Source organism: Aotus nancymaae, unplaced genomic scaffold (assembly GCF_030222135.1).
Source record: "Aotus nancymaae isolate 86718 unplaced genomic scaffold, 86718_ANA_hifiasm-v0.15.2.pri h1tg000057l, whole genome shotgun sequence".
NCBI classification, from domain to species: Eukaryota; Metazoa; Chordata; class Mammalia; order Primates; family Aotidae; genus Aotus; species Aotus nancymaae.
Window position 1 is genome coordinate 24,362,901 of NW_026988471.1, and position 17,208 is coordinate 24,380,108.

General features: G+C 37.2%; 1 protein-coding gene across 41 annotated transcripts in view; it reads right to left on the reverse strand.

Moving 5' to 3' along the window:
• DTNB (dystrobrevin beta) overlaps window positions 1-17,208 on the reverse strand; it is a 310,093-nt gene that overhangs the window by 216,933 nt on the left and 75,952 nt on the right. For 33 of the 41 annotated variants that reach the window (XM_021677091.2, XM_021677086.2, XM_021677082.2 and 30 more), the window contains 2 exons: window positions 12,482-12,567; window positions 1,712-1,866 (listed from right to left, as the gene is read on the reverse strand). The exons of 1 other annotated variant lie outside the window; for it this stretch is intronic. In XM_021677091.2, the coding sequence (XP_021532766.1) occupies window positions 1,712-1,866; window positions 12,482-12,567 (241 nt within the window). The remainder of the gene's footprint in view (window positions 1-1,711; window positions 1,867-12,481; window positions 12,568-17,208) is intronic. 7 more of the 41 variants (XM_021677096.2, XM_021677095.2, XM_021677094.2 and 4 more) reach the window with 2 other exon arrangements.

Sequence of the window (17,208 nt, forward strand, 5' to 3'; positions counted from 1 at the left end):
AAATTTGGGAAGAACATCTCCTCACATGTTACTAAACATAATTCTCCATTATCATGGGTGCCACCTTCAGTACTAAAGCTGAATAACCTCTAAAAAAAACTGTAAATATTATTTGAAAGTCAGAATTCAAATAACCATGAATTCTTAACTTTAAACGTAAAAAGGTATGTAGGTGGGGAGTGGGCCGTGTGTGTGTATGTGTTTTTCATTCTTTTTTGAATCAGAGTATCACAAGTCAGGAGGATCTAGTTTACAACGTCCTTTCAGTTCTCAAACCTTTAGATAAGTTCCTTTTATAGTTTAACTTCCTATCTTTAAATAATTTTCAGACTTACAAAAAGGTTAAGATTACCAAAAAATATCCATTTTCCCTTAACCAAGATTCCTCAAATGTTAACACTGCAGAAGGATGCTCCTTTATCCTTAAACAGTTCAAATGTTTTTTAAAAAACAGGACATGCTCTTAAACAATTATGTACAAATTTCAAAATCAGGAAGTTAACATTTATTGACAAAATACTATGATCCAGTCTATAAACTTTATTCATATTTTTCCAATTGTCCCAATAACATCTGTTATACCAACAGAAAATCCTGGCTTGTGAGTTCATTCAGCTTTTCATGTCTCTTTAAACTCTTTTCACCTAGAACATGTTCTCATCTTTTTTAATCTTTCATGATATTGACACTTTTGAAGCTCAGGCTGTAGAAATTCCTTCGTTGGAGTCTGTCTGATGTTTCTTCGGGATGAGATTCAGGTTATGCTTTCTTGGCAGGAGTTACCAGAGAAGTGACATTGAGTACTTCTCAATGTGTCCTATCAGGAGGCAGGCAGTATCAGTTTACCCCTTCAGTGGTGATACGGATTTTCATCACTTGGTAAAGTGGTATCTGATCAGTTTCTCCACTGCAAAGTTACTATGTTCTTTTTGTAATTAATAAATATCTTATGGGGAGATACTTTTAGACTATGTCAATATCCTGTTTCCATTAATTTTTTACCTATTAGTTTTAGCATTAGTTTTTTAATTCCTTTCCAGAACTTTCTAGGTATGTTTAGCATTAAGCTTCTTTTATCTAATCTCTACCTTAACAAATGGATATCCTCTGCCTGAAGCATGGACACTGGCTGTACCATCCATTTGTTAAGTGTGGACGGTCCTCTGAAACATGGTTAAGATCTCAGGAACACACTCATTCCAGTCTCTATGTCAACACCACCAGAAGGAAATCAAATCCATCTTTTTCCAATATGACAATGGCAGTGTACCCTTGAAGGATATTATGCTGGGAGGTAAGAGCTGTACAACACTCCCTGTCTCCAGCACAAAGGAAACAACGCAGTATTGTTACAGGATTTTATATCAAAATTCCCTTATCTCATGGTTTAAAGAACTCATCTGGAAAAAAGTAATATATATGTCCAGTAGCAAAAATGTACACACTACTTAAACATTTTTCTTTAAAATATTTCAATTTTTCTTAGAAAAGACACCCCTCTCCACCTCCAGTTCCCCCATAAAAGTGTTTTCAGGTGAATTTTTAGCCCCCACTTTTATTCATCCACTTCCCACCACCACCTTTAAAGCTTTTTTCCTCCCCTACTCAAGACTTTACATCCTAGACTGGAAGCAATCTGGAGAAATCTGTTAGAAGGTGAAGGGAGGGATGAGCGCTCTTCTAGCCCTAGATTCTATAAAACTGTCCTTACCTGCTGTGGAAAACAGGTGCGGACTGAGTGCTCTGTGTAACCAAAAGATGGCCCTTCAAAGACCGCTGTTGGGAGCTTCAGAACTTCCTTCAGAAACTGGTCAAACTTGCTAAATATCATTAAACCATTGGAATCTGACATCTGGGAGAAAACATCTATGAGAACAAAACCAAATAAAGTCAAGCTGTAAGGAAACATCAGCTTTTATAAATGGCTCTATGTCATTTGTATACCATGCAAAAAGTATCATTAAAAAAATCATTTAAAAGGTATCATAAAATTATTGTGACTTTTAGTTACTATTAAAACTATTCTCATCCTTATTAGCACTGTGTGGCTACCCTTCAGTTGAGGCCCCTCTCTTCCACTCACTTAATATTCTACCTAAATATCAAATCAAATAACCACTCACGTATGACTATCTACCTACTCTTTTTGACTGTATAAAACTGGATGATATAGAACTTTTATTTATACCTCACTTTGTTCCAAGAAGAATTTGCAGCAGCACATCTTTATCTGTTAGTATCTCCACATGAGTTTAAATAAGACGTATGTATGATTGAGTATATATAAACGTATTAGCATCTTGGTAATAGGGTATGAAAGAAATTATATTATACTTGTATATTCTATACTAATGATGTAATATATGCCTGTGAAGAACACATCTGAAGGAGTCATAGAGCATATTTAAAATATTTATCTAATGAGTTCCAAAGGGGAATAAAAAGAACTCATCTAAAAGCTTGTATTCCAAGACACTTTGATACTGTAAGACCCTATTTTTATATTAAGTCAGGTCAAGCAGATGAGAAAGAAGCTTCCAGTAATACTACTACAACTTTATCTGCTTGCAGGGAATTCCTGTCTCCAATCATTCCTATCTTCTCATCCATAATTGGGGAGTAAAAGAAAAATAACCAGGAGTCAAAAGCATTTGACAAAGAAACATGACCTAGGCAGTTTTTCAATCCATTGAACTTCTTTACAAACAAATGAGCAAGTCAAATATGCATAGAAAAATCATTTCCTGAGGACTTTTCAAACAGCATTTTGAAGACTCATCCAGCCTGGGAAACATAGTGAAACCTCATCCCTACAAAAAAATTTTTTTAATTAGCTAGGCATAGTGGTGTGCACCTGTAGTCCCAGCTACTCAGGAGGCTGAGGTGGGAGGAATGCTTGAGCCCAGGAGGTCAAGACTATAATGAGCGGTGATCACACCACTGCACTCCAGCCTGGGTGACAGAGTGAGACCTTGTCTCCAAAAAACAAAAAAAAAGGAAAAGAAAAAAGAAAATTCATAGTCTATATATTCACAATACACAGGTATAGTAGAGATCTGTATCTATTTAATAGATATATGTAACATACATATATGCATTACTTTTTGGGTTCAATTTTGGGGAATTTATATTGAAGCATCAGGTGAAAAAAATCTTTTTAAATACACTAATTAAAGAAAGATAAAATGTTAGGTTATGGATCCATAGCGTAATTTTTAAGGCATTAGAAAACAAGAAATTACCAAACGAATGAAAATCTTCAGTGTGTCCTCTGATGATAGCTACTAGTTTACAGTTGATGGAAAAATATTAAATACCCAAAAGGGGGAAAAAAATCCAGCAAGAAACTAAAAGATAGCCCTAGTAAAAAGTAAAATAAATTAACAAATACACATTAAATTCCTGTTATGTGGTCCAAGTGCAAGCACTCTGTGAGGTGTTTAGAAGCACAACGAAGAAATATGATAAATGGTCCTTATCCCCCAAGAAACTTTCAATGTAGCTGGAAAAATAAGATACACATAAAACAAAGAATTTGAGCTGACTTCAAACACAACAGAAAAAACAGAAGCAAAAAGATATATGTGAAGCCCCACCATGTGCTAGGCACCACTATCAGTAACTATGCTGAGTCTGCCAGTAGCCACATTATCCTCTTCTTCCTTAGTAACTAACAGAACACTAATTTGATGTTGTGCAGGAATGTACCAGCTAATAAGCTGCAAGTTTCCAGCAAGTAGTGGTCATGTGACTAAGTTCTAGCTAAAATGAGCTTGTAAGCAGAAGGGTTGTAGGGGACTTCCAGAAAACTAGGTAAAGAAACATAACTGAGCTAAAAAGCAGGCCACATTTTCCTTATTCCTTTCCTCCTTCCTCTATCTGGAGTGCAGCTATGATAGCTGGAGCTCCAGCAGCCATCTTGGACTATGAGGTAATCTCAATCTTGATATAGAAATCACACTAGAATGGTAGGAAAAAAAAAAAAAAGACAAGAAACTGTGAATCCTAGATGAACATGAAGTCACCATATTGGCCCTGGACCACCTACCTCTGGACTTCTTTTATGTAAGAGAAAATTAAACTTCAACTTTAAGATACTATTATTCTGGGTTTCTGCTCTCATGTAAGAAATTATAATACTAAGCATTATTCTACTATTACCATTTAGAAAGGTTAACTTACTTAAGGTCAAAAGGTAAGAAGCCAAATCAAGTTTGAACTCACACCTATCTGACTCCAAAATAAATACCATAACACAACACTCCTTCAAAATACGATTTAGAATAGATGCAAAAACACATCGACAGGAATTGTCAAGTTCTGAAAGAAAGAAATTTAGAAGTTAGGCCTTGAAAGATAGGATTCGGAATGATGAGGTCAAAACAGGTTGAGGCTAGGGGCTGGAGGGCACTAAAGAAGAGGAGAATCAAAGTCTCTGTGACAGGAATGTGCAGCGTGGATCTCTTACCGGCGATAAGCAGGAAATAGGGCATTGAAGAAAACATTCTATGATAGGCAACTTATATTGAGAAATAAAGAAAAATAAAGACTGAACAGGAAGAGTATTTCTGTTATAAAAGAAAACGCTGAAAGAGGGAAGCTTAAAAACTTTTAAGTAGAGATCAAATTTTTAGAGAGCTAGGTTTCAAGGAGATTAGACTGTTAATGACCGGCACACAATGAATAAAAGAAAAATAATGGAATTGGAGACACCAGCTAGGAAACCTTGTAAACAATGCACAAAGGAGGTGGGGGAGCCTGGATTACAGTGGTGACAGTGTGTGTGGGCCAGGGGAGGCCAAGTCCAAGACATTTCAATGCAAACAACTGCAGCTGATGACAAACTAGATTACAGAACAAAAGTTTAAAACTTAGGATTATTCTAAGTTTCTAGCTTGGGAAAATGCTGACAAATCCTGACTGACATAAACAAACTGAAGATAAAGATATTACACTTCACTTCGAACATATTACACTTCGCTTCGGACATATCTGTTTAACTAACTAGCAAATTTTCAAGTGGAACCACCCTGTAGACAGTTAGAAACAGTATTTGGCCACAGTTCTAGACTACAAATAGAGAACTTGGAAAATGTTACCAATGATATGAATAAATGATGCTCTTCAAAGGAAGGAAGAACATAAATGATTTAACCTTTAAATAGCTGGCTGCTAGTCAGGTGTGGTGGCTCATACCTGTAATCCCAGAACTTTGGGAGGCCCAGGCAGGAGAAGTGCTTGAGCCCAGGAGTTCAAGGCCAGCCTGGGCAACAAGCAGGACCTCATCTCTACAAAAAATAAAAATAAAAAAAATAGCTAGGAATGGTGGCAGGCCTGTAGTTCCAGCTACTTGGGGGACTGAAGTGAGAGGACTGCTTGAGTGCAGGAGTTGGAGGCTGCGGTGAGCTATGATCATACCACTACACTCCAGCCTGGGTAACAACGCAAGACCCTATCTCAAAAATAAATAAATAGCTGGCTGCTATTCTTACAGTGAGGAATATAATCATTCATTAAATCTGAATGAAAACAAAGGGTCAGCATGGGAGGTAGCAGACACTGCCAGGTGCCTACTTAGTATCTTCTTCCCCTTCTCACTTTCTAGCTGAGCTTGACTGCTGGGAATGGCTGTGTGCCATTTACAAATGACTTCTCAGCCTCCTTTATACATTGCAATGCTAGTGCAGATTTCTGGAAAACCCTTTGCTTTCCTAATAGAAGCACCTCTTTCTTCCTTCTGTCTGAAGTAAGTACAGAGGCCTGGGACACAGCAGTCATCTTTTGATCCTAAGTAAGAAAGCCATATGGCAGCAGGAAGATGGGAAGATGTAAAGTCTGTGATGACAACCATAAGTCAGGGTACCAACTTTGAACTTATCGGCCTTTGGACTTACTTTTACATGAGAAAAATAAGTCCCAATGTGCTCAAGCCACTGTCAGTCAAGTTTTCTATTGCCACTCTGTATATTCATAACTGATTAACTAATGAGTAATTAACTCGTGGCCACTAATGGTGTAAATATTCAGGACCAGTGACTTTAGCTTCCAAGTACATATATACACGTATAGCTTCACAATCACAAAAATGCATATGTATACACCCACACCAACGAATCTACACCTAACCCATTCAGAGTAATAAAAAGGAGTGACTGGATAGTAAAATGACTAACCACTCCCACAAAAAAGTATTACTTCAGTTATACTTAGTTACTATGTCATATGAATAGATTCAAAGTAATGAAAACAATTTTTTTAATTAATAAGAAACTATAATAAGCCCATACTACAATAAGGGAAGTAGAAACATATCTATTTGTTTTAATGAGACATACTGCTAGATCCAAAACTTGAAGGCACAGTGCAGTAATTCATTACTTCTTGAGTTATTGGTTTAAAACAGTATTTTTTAATGAATAGGCTTATCTGTAAGAAAAACAGTTTAAAAATGATTGCTAATTCTTAAATCTTAAATGAAGTTTAACAATCAATCTAAGTTACTGTGATTTACCTATGTACGTATAAAAGGATCTTACCAAAGAAGTGAATAATACAATTTAATGAAAATATAAAAAAAAAAGTAAACTAGTACTCTAATTAAATAAATCTAAACCCTCCTGGCATTAAGGGACTACATTACTTCCCAGATACCCAGTTAATTTCCCCAGTAATTCTCTTTCTATTTATACACATCTGAAAGTATGCTAATTCCCCAATAGTTATTTCCAGCTAAAAAGGGAAGCTTTCTCCCTTGTGAAAAACCCACAATCAAGCCCTTAAACGTCCATGTGTACACAATTTTTAAAATATTCTATAATATCTTTTGTGTGATACGCAAAATAATGCTACTGATCCACCATCATCACCTATGTTTTGATTTTTTCCTGGTGATACTAACCCTGGTTTTACTGGCTGCATCTATCTATCTATTTCAACGCCCCTTTCAACCCAACATGACTAACCACATGCTTTTTTTTGCAAGATGATAGGGCTGTTTAGACTAAAGAAATGAGTCTATAAATGGAAAGCAATTTTTTTTACATGTTTGCTTTCCCTGAGCAACCTAACCCACAAAAATATGCACACACATCTGTAAGTTTATAAATACCTATATACAACTAGGCCCAAGTACTACATACTGTAGTTCAAAACCCATTAATATGCCACTGGCCAGGCGGGGTGGCTCATGCCTGTAATCCCAGCACTTTGGGAGGCTGAAGCAGGCAGATCAACCGAGGTCAGGAGTTCAAGGCCAGCCTGGCCAACATGGGGAAACCCTGTCTCTACTAAAAATACAAAAATTAGCTGGGCGTGGTGGCATACGGCTGTAGTCCCAGCTACTCGGGAGGCTGAGGCAGGAGAATCGCTTGAACCCGGGGGATGGAGGTTGCAGTGAGCCAAAATCACACCACTGCACTGCAGCCTGGGCAGAGCAACTCCATCTCAAAACAAACAAACAAAGAAATTCATTAATATGCCACATCATTATGCAAGAATGAGGTTGGAGAGTGGGAGTCTACATGCCTTGGGCTTCTAGGGTTGACTCAGCCAGAAACTGCCTGAGACAAGACTCCAGATCTCCTTTGGTTTTTGTTTTCCTTTTTCTTCTTTCTTTCCCTTTATTCATAAAATACACATTTAGGGCTTATATCTTACTTTCTCCCAGTTCTAAACATTTTGGTTATTTAAGAAATGTAAATCTGGGGATCACTCATTCAGATTAAACAGTCACTTCCATCTAATGAGGAAAAGGGATGGTTAATAGAAACCAGTGAGGATAATTACGTAGCCATGAGTGATTAAAAAACTACAGTAGAGGAGTCTAAAGTCTGAACAGGTGAAACTTCAACTGTAACTTCAAAGGGAGGTCCTTCTACAGTCTGCTAATGAAACATCAAGGAAGCAAACAGTTGAAACATCTGTAGGAACAGTCAATTCTGAGCAAAACAGAAAGAACCTCAGGTCATCTTTTCTCTGACTGCTGATAGTGTGGCCTATCGAAAACATGCAAAAATATGAATTATTATAAAACCATTGTGTTAGAACCCAGAGAAAAATCTCTGCTATCATTTTGGCATTTTTCTTATTTTGTGCATAGTAAATTTTTATTTAAAACCATATTACACTTATGCATTTTGGTCTAAACCCTATTTTTGAAGGCATTATATTCAATCATGTGGGTGTCCCAAAACTTAACTGAGTTCTCACTTTTGGACACTAACGCTGTTTCAAGTTTTCATGTAAGTGTTGCAACAAATACACAAAAAACTTGGGGTATACTTCTGATTAATTCCTTAGGATAAACTCAAGAAGCAGACTGAATGAATATGAATCTTTTTAAAGCCTTCCTGATACATACTGTTAAACGGCCTTTCAAAATGGTAGCACCAGCTTTTTAATGAATTTTAAAATAAACTGATGAATCTTTTGCTCCTTTTAGTGCAACCAGATGCAATTTGAATAAGAAGACTAAGCTTCTTGGAAAACAAATAGCAGAATTAAAGTAAATAAATCACATAGTAAAATTAATTGATAATTAAGCATGTTTTAACACATAATGGGCTTTAGTCTACAAATTTTGTTTTCTTGAGTTATATTTTGGGTTTCTGACATTGCTGAATTTTGATCATGCTTTCAATTAAAATCCGCATTCCAATTATAAATCGTTGGTATTTAGAATCCTGATATAAGTTACCTCTGAATCTAGGACATAGTCCCTAATGGCCGCAACAGTGAACCATCTCTGTAAATGAATGCTACCTGGAGACGGAAACTCGCTTAAGACAAATCTGAAAAATCTAAGAAATGTTTTAAACTAGAAGTACAAATATTTGTTCAGTCATTCAAATGTATCTTGACACTATAACAAACCAAAAACCCCATGTCAAATAAAAAAAGTAGGGGGAGAAAATCATAGGAAAAAATCTAAGAAAGTAAAAAGGGAAGATCAAAGCAAAAAGGAAAAAAACGTAGAAATGCTAAAACATTCCATAAATCAGAAAACTTAATATTATTAACAGGAACATTAATAATGGTAACAATAGAGTCCAGTCAGTAGAAGGAGGCTGGAGCAAACAAGAACCAAAACAATGGAATAATTAGGTAGGAGAAAGTGAATAAACAAAGATCATCTGCTGTTACAATACAGTGTTATTTCTCCCTTTTGGCTGCACTACTATTCAGCCACCTCAACTAAGTAGGACATTGCTGAGAACTAGAAAACAAGAGGGGAAAGGTTCTGAAAATAGCCCAAACTAACAATCATACTACACAAGTTCAAGTGCTTCTCTCCTAACAATCACTTTAAATCCTTAAATAGAACGCTAAGAGGTTTGGTTATGATTTCTCTATCCGTAGCATATGAAAAGCTGTAAGTCAGAAGCAAGGAGAGATTTCTAGAGAGTGGTACACTGAAAATATATACCATCATATTTGCCAGTGATAAAGGACATACACAAACCACCGCCGCCGCCACCACTACCACTACCAACAACAAAAAACTCAAGAACTGAAAAAGCAAAGTAGTCTCAAAATAGGAGGAGGAGGAACAGAAAACCCAAGCTTCACAATTAGCCCTAAATCCTAAATGCGTCAGAAAATGGCATCCCTAAGAGATGAAAATGTTATAAGTATAACCAGTGAGTTCTGATTGATTGAGACAGAGTCTCACTCCATCACTCAGGCTGCAGTGCAGTGGCACAATCATAACTCACTACAGCTTCAAACTCCTCCTAGGCTCAAGCAATCCTCCTGGAGGCCTCAGCTTCCCGAGTGGCTGGGACATCAGGTATGTACTGCCATGCCAAACTAACTTTTTAAAATTACATTCATGTATTTATTTATTTTTGAGTCAGAGTCTTGCTCTGTCGGCCAGGCTGGTATGCAGTAGCACGATCTCGGCTCACTGTGACCTCCATCTCCAGGGCTCAAGCAATTCTCCTGCCTCAGCCTCCCAAGTAGCTGGGATTATAGGCGTGTGCCACCACACCCGGCTAATTTTTGTATTTTTAGTAGAGACGGAATTTCACTATGTTGGCCAGGCTGGTCTCAAATTCCGGACCTCAGGTAATCCACCTGCCTCAGCCTCCCAAAGTGTTGGGATTACAGGCGTGTGCCACTGTGCCCGGCCTTAAAATTACTTTTATAGGTACATGGTCTTGCTATGTTGCCCAGGCTGGTCTCAAACTCCTGGCCTCAAACTCTGGCCTCAAGTGATCCTCCTGTCTCAGCCTCCCAAAGTGCTACAATTATAGGCATAAGCCATCGCACCCAGCCAAGTTCTGTTTAAAACGGAAGGGCCAGGCCACATTTTAAAGTGGTTTCCACCGACCTGGAGGATTAAAAAGTAGAGATAGGCTTCTGTACCCAAATATTTTACTTATGTCGAACATCTCAATCCCAAACCAAGATAATTACAGTACAATAAAAATAATGAAACAGACCTACAGCTGGCAGAGAAACTCTAATTTTTAGCATGGAAAAGAAACCACACTTGAAATCTACTTGAATAAGATAAATATGGTGATGGGTAACCCAGCACAGTCTGTATCACATCTATCCGAACACCATTGCAATGACCTGGGGCCCTGAGTACACTGACATGTCACCTTTGGCTTGGCCCATGGGCTTTTGTGCCACTTCAATCTTGGTCATGTTGTGCTCCTCCAAAAAGTTCAGAAGCCACATCAAAAAAACTGCTATCACCTGGATACCTTCCAAACATAGAACTAGAATTTGTGCCTTTTCACTAACAGTTACAACACAGAACTGCAGTAATTTCAGTATTTGATCAACAATTTACATTTGACAAAATTGTAAATATTTACTATGTGTCAGGTGAGCTGGCTGTGTAAACATAGTTGACTTTAAAGAAACTTAAAGATTCCAGAATCATCTAGAATACACAGTTAATAACTTTCTGCTACCATATTTTTCTACTACTGTATTTTTCAACCAGTCTCCCCGATATTAATAAAGATGGTATATATATTCTTTATCTAGTATTATCATAATTGAAAATCAGACAAAATTATAACTTTTCTTTCTGTTTGAATGGAATATAATTTCATACATATTATCTTTCTCAGAAAACATCATTTTTGTATTTTATAAAAATATAAAAGAAATTTCAGCCCAAAGAATATTTTGAGATGTACCATGTAAAGAGCCTCAGAAGAATATTCAAATAAAATCATAATTTTTATTATCAAAAATGTTCTACATTGCAGCTGATTTTGAAATGAAGCTAAACTGGATAATAGTTGATGAAATACATTAAGGTATTTCTTTGGAATATCTAAATCTGTATCTAATGGATCATCTAGCTTTCCAACTTTCAGCATCATGGTAAAGTAAGAAAAAGCACAAAAAACAAATGCACCTATGAAGTAGTCTTGCCCAAAAACTTGTATTAATACTTGAGTCTGATCAAGCCTCTGTATTCCTCAATTAAAAAAAAAAAGTAAGGCACAAAGGAACATTGCAAGGATATAGTCATCCAAATCCGGGCTCACAGGGTACCACACTACTTCACTAAGACGTCAGTCTCATCCCCGTGAAAGGTGACATCCAGTTTCCTACTCTGTGGCTACTGTTTCATGGCACTCTGAACACTGTGCTGAAATTACCCATGTGTCTCCTGTCACAGCACTAGCTCAGGGGAGCATAATCAGGACAGGGCGCTGACAGTGAGTTAAAACCCCAGCTTTGCCCCCTTGGTTAACTCATCTATAAAATGAAGAAAATATCACCTGTCGCTCAAAGGCATTTTAATGATTCCATGAGAAAATATATGTAAAGCACCTAGCACAATTCTTGGCATATCTTAGGGAGTTAGTAACTCATGACTGAATAAATAAAAACCATAAGCAGCAAAATTAAATCATGAATTTCACCTTTTTTGATCTCAACTAATCATCTTCTTACAGTATCTAATGAATGGTAAAATGCCAAAATGACTAGTTGTAAAAAAAAAAAATTAAATTAGCAAAGATAACAGGAACTTAAAAAACAAAACAAAACAGGTCATCAGCTTCTAAATAACTGCACCTGACTCTAAGGTAGTAACGAATAATGTAATCACAGCAAACATCAACTGATGAAAAATGGAGTTTTTAAGAGCTAAACCTAAACAAACCTAGTAAAAGTGATCACATTTTAACTAAAAGTTCTCAATATAATCATCTTCAAGTATAATTTTGATAATGTGGAAAACATTTCTAAAATAATTTTTTAAATGTCAGCATTAGGATTCTGAGACTTTTCAGTTTGCTCACTAAAAAACACTAACAATAAATTAAATCAACCAACTTTTCCATCTGAACAGCAGGTGGCATAACTCACCTACTGTGAGTTGCTGCAGAGTGAGTAATTTGGTATTTTTTTAAAAAGCTCAACATAGCATCATTCAAAATTCTGACAATATTCATTTAAAAGTCCTCATTTGAAAATGACATTTTTCAAATAATATGAAAATACTTACATCTCAATTTGTCCAGCATTTTTCCACCACACATGGTTGCTAACATAGCTTTAACTGAAAATACCGTCAACTTGCCTCGGCCCTCACTGCAAAATAAATTATATTAGAAATAATTGCTATCTGAAACCACAAAAGGAGTCAATGTATCACTAAATATTGAGCAACCAGTAAGTGGATTCCTGACCTTGTCTGTTACAATTTTACCACATTCAGAAACCCTGGATTTTGTTGTTGTTGTTTTCATTTGTAGAAGTAAGACTTCACCTATGCTAGGTGAAGAATGCTAAAGCTAGCCTGAATTTTCTGGAAATAAGTTTTAGAAACACTGTATGTAATTTCTATTGGCTATGTAGCAGAGGTCAAATGGAAGAATCTGAAGTGAATTTCCTATTAACTAACCCCATTAAATCCACAGCTACAGTTGTTAAGTATTCAAAACTGAGGGGCCACCTGGTTTGAATATAATTCAGAAACATAACCTTACATCAGGATATTACAACAGTGTCTTGTTATGTAGTAAACAACAGGGCGCATCCTGCTATGAAGATTTTATAGTACATTCATCTTTGTTTTTACTGTAATAACCTTTATGTTACCATGTAAATGTTTATTCTAAGAAGCTCAATCACACCTGTCTCAGATCTTCCAATATACCATTGTAAGAAAAGTGAAGAGGAAGGGATCGTAATATTAATTCTTCTTTAGAACTGGAAAGATGAAATATAGAAGAACATAAATGAATCACCTAAAGTAATGCTGTACACCACCAGCAGAACCAAGACAATATCACCAAGGCCCCCTGACCCAAAGTGTCCACGGCTTCATTCATTCATCTATGCCCTGGTTTCACAGCAGATAAAAACTTCACTAGTTGGTTGTTAAAGTTATCATATGTAAGCCAAGAATGTGCTTTTGTGTTAATGTTTCATAGTAACTTAAGAGTAAGATACTTTTGCAATAACAAAAGCTATACCATTTTTGTTTCGAAAAAGCATGTATCATCCTATTTATATCCACTAATGGTTCTAATATGGTGTTTTCCATTTCCCACGTTGTCTTTATATACAGAAAGATCAAACCTGAAAAAAGGTAAATAGCCCATAAGCTAGAAAATTATCAGTAAAAACACCACCAGGAAATATCAACATTTGTTACAGTTGAGTTTTTAACTATTACATCTCCTTGAGTTTATTCATAAAACAAAATAGAAATGCCTGCAACTAGCTAAAATTAGAATGGGTTTTTTTAAAAATACATAGTTCTTCAGAAATATAGCTTCAGCTCCATGTATAAAGCAATATGGCACCTGGAAATAAGGCATATTCCTGCATCAAATAACTACTGCATTATGTAAGAAAAGCTAGTGGTGTAAGATACATCACTGGGTTACATGGAATGGGTTTCTAAGACTGATATGGAGCTTTTAGAGTGGACTTTCTTTACACCAAGCACTTGAATGCTGAGTTTACATTTAAGCACACCCTACCTTATGAGATAAGTACACTTTCTACTACTAAAGTACAAAGAAAGAAGAAGAAAAACCCATATATTTGCTTTCTCATCTTTCTTTGAAACTAGGATAGGGGCATACAACACAGCTCCCCAAATAAGATGCACTATGCTAGATTTCAAGGGGGAAATGATTAACTTGGAGAAGCAGGAACTCCAGAAGAATCCACCTGGTGGGGATAACAGCAGTAGGAGCAGCTACATCCAGTGTCCTGGGGCAGCAGAGAGAGTGATTGTTGGGGCAGCACCCAGAGCCCAGCATCAGTGGTGTTTGGAGCACAAGCAGCAAGGTCTGTGGCCAGAGAGATGTCTTCATGACAGTTCTGTGGAATGATTTTGCACTGTTCCTGGCAGCGGTTTTCAAGCCTACATTCCCAACCTTCTTAGAGAATCTATGGATCACTCTTTTAATTAATTGGCCAGAGATGGCATCCATTACTTATAACTAAGAACTCTGATGAATACAGCTTCTAACCTGAAGTAAAGTGGCCCATAACGATGAAGCAACAAAAGGAACTACTGCTGAAGTCCAGAGTGAGATTAAGAATGCCTGATGGGCCAGGCGTGGTGGCTCACACCTGCAGGCCCAGCACTTTGGGAGGCTGAGGCAGGCAAATTATGAGGTCAGAAGTTGGAGACCCACATAGCCAACATAGTGAAACCCTATGTCTACTAAAAATACAAAAAAAAATTAGCTGGGCATAGTGGTGTGTGCCTGTAGTCTTGGCTACTTGGGAGGCTGAGGCAGAAGAATCGCTCGAACTTGGGAGGCGGAGGATGCAGTATACCAAGATCGTGCCACTGCCCTCCAGCCTGGGTGACAGAGCCAGAGTCCATCTCAAAAAAAAGAGTACCTGATGACCAGCAAGGCAAGAATGAAGAGGAAGTGCTCAAGGACAGGAGAGTGCACCTTGCTATGCAACTAATGACGTTTCTTGAGGGAAACTTGCTCAAAACATGTTTGGTAGACACAGACTTGATGATGCAAGAATATGCACAAAATCCCACAAAAGAAACAAAGTAAAAATTAATCTTGGAAAAGATTTCCATAAAAATCAGGCTATTAAGCACATTCGAGAGGCTGCAGCACAGAAGGCACGCAGGGGCTCTGGAAGCCAACAGCATTCTGTTCCCAGCCTCCAAGGCACTGACATGGGTATTTGCTTTATAACAACTCATTCAACTGTACTTTGTTTCGAGTATTTTTTTGTAGCTGTCTTTTATTTCTTGATAAAAACTGTTTGAAAAAATGAATCATAGGAAAGTAAGGATTACCATTACTGGACAAGGCCAATAATTTAATGGGGGGAATGATGAAGGAGAAATCTATAGGTTAAAAAATACTTGCTATATATATTGGAACACATAAAAATTTCCATAACAGAATTTACACACACACACACACACACACACACACACACACACACACACATTAAAAATACTAAGGCTCAGGGCCAACCCTTAGAGGTCCTAATTATTTGGCCTAGGGTGGGGCATTGGCATTGGTAATTCTTAAAAGTTCCCCAGGTGATTCAAAAACACAGCCAGAATTGAGAATCACTGACCCAAAACAAATCAACTTTTAAAAAAAAGACTCAATAGAAAAAGGGAAAATGCATTCACATACAACAAAATAGACATGGAAGAAACACAAATGACTATTAAGCACATGGGAAAGCACTGACCTTAATAATAAAAGGAAAACAAAAACTAAAAAATAATGAGATATATTTTTTAAATGTCATAAGTTACTGTTTCCAAAGACTGTCTTCAGTCTAAGTACTGTGAAGTCGACTTAGATAAAATATATTTTTGTTGTTGTTGTTTTGTTTTGAGACAGGGTCTCCCTCTGTCACCCGGGTTGGAATGCAGTGGCGTGATCAGAGCTCACTGCAGCCTTAACCTCCTGGGCTCAAGCAATCTACCCACCTTCACCTCCCAAGTAACTGGGACCACAGGCACGTGCCACCACACCTGGCTTGAATTTTTTTTTTTTTTTTTTTGAGACAGGGTCTCGCTCTATTGCCCAGGCTGGAGTGCAGTGGTGCAATCTCAGCTCACTGCAACTTCCACCTCCCAGGTTCAAACGATTCTCCTGCCTCAGCCTCCTGAGTAGCTGAGATTACAGGCGTGCGCCATCACACCTGGCTAACTTTTGTATTTTTAGTAGAGATGGTGTTTCACTATGATAGTCAGGTTGGTCTAGCTTGACATATTTTGAAAGAAATAGTTTAGCTACATTTCCTTTTATTTTGTAATGTAATATTTATCACTTTCATAATTAATTACTTCTAAAATGATCACTTTAAAGAGAGAGTATATATGCCAGAAAACAGTAAGTCATCTCTCTGGTTTTATATAATTTTAAGGTCCATCCATGATCAACGATTATGCCTTTAGTTAATTCTGTATGGTATCCTTTTTAACTTTCCATTAAAGTATAATGAACATACAGAAAAGTGCATAATTCATGAATGAACTTTCACAAAATGTTCCCTTTCACAAAATAAACACCCAGGTAACCAGCACTCAGGTCAAAAGACAGAATATTACTTGCATCCAGAAGCACATCTTTCCTAAACCCACCTCCCACCGTGGTCACTTCTATCCTTTTTTTTTTTTTTTGAGATGAAATCTTGCTCCGTCACCCAGGCTGGAGGAGTACAGTGGCACAATCTCAGCTCACTGTACCCTCTGCCTCTTGGGTTCAAGTGATTCTCATGCCTGAGCCTCCCAAGAGCTGGGATTACAGGTGCACACCACCATGCCCAGATAATTTTTATATTTTTAGTAGATACGGGGTTTCACTATGTTGGCCAGGCTGGTCTCGAACTCTTGACTTCAGGTGATCCACCAGCCTAGGCCTCCCAAAGTGCTGGGATTGCAGGCATGAGCCACCATGCCCAGCCTGGTAACATCTATCCCGACTTCTAGTATCATAAGACAGATTTGACAGCTCTTGACCTTCATATAAATGGAATCTTACAGTATGCACTCTTTTGTGTCTGGCTTCTTTCACTCAACAAAATTTCTGCAAGATTTATTATGTTGTTACGTACATTAGTTCATCCTGCTATTGTAGCATTCTGTTGTATGAATATACTGCATTTTATCCATTCTCTTATTGAGGGATATTTTCAAACTATTTTAAACTATTCGATGAGCATGACAACAAAACATAAGTATAGGTACAAATAAATACTTGTTGACTTATTGAT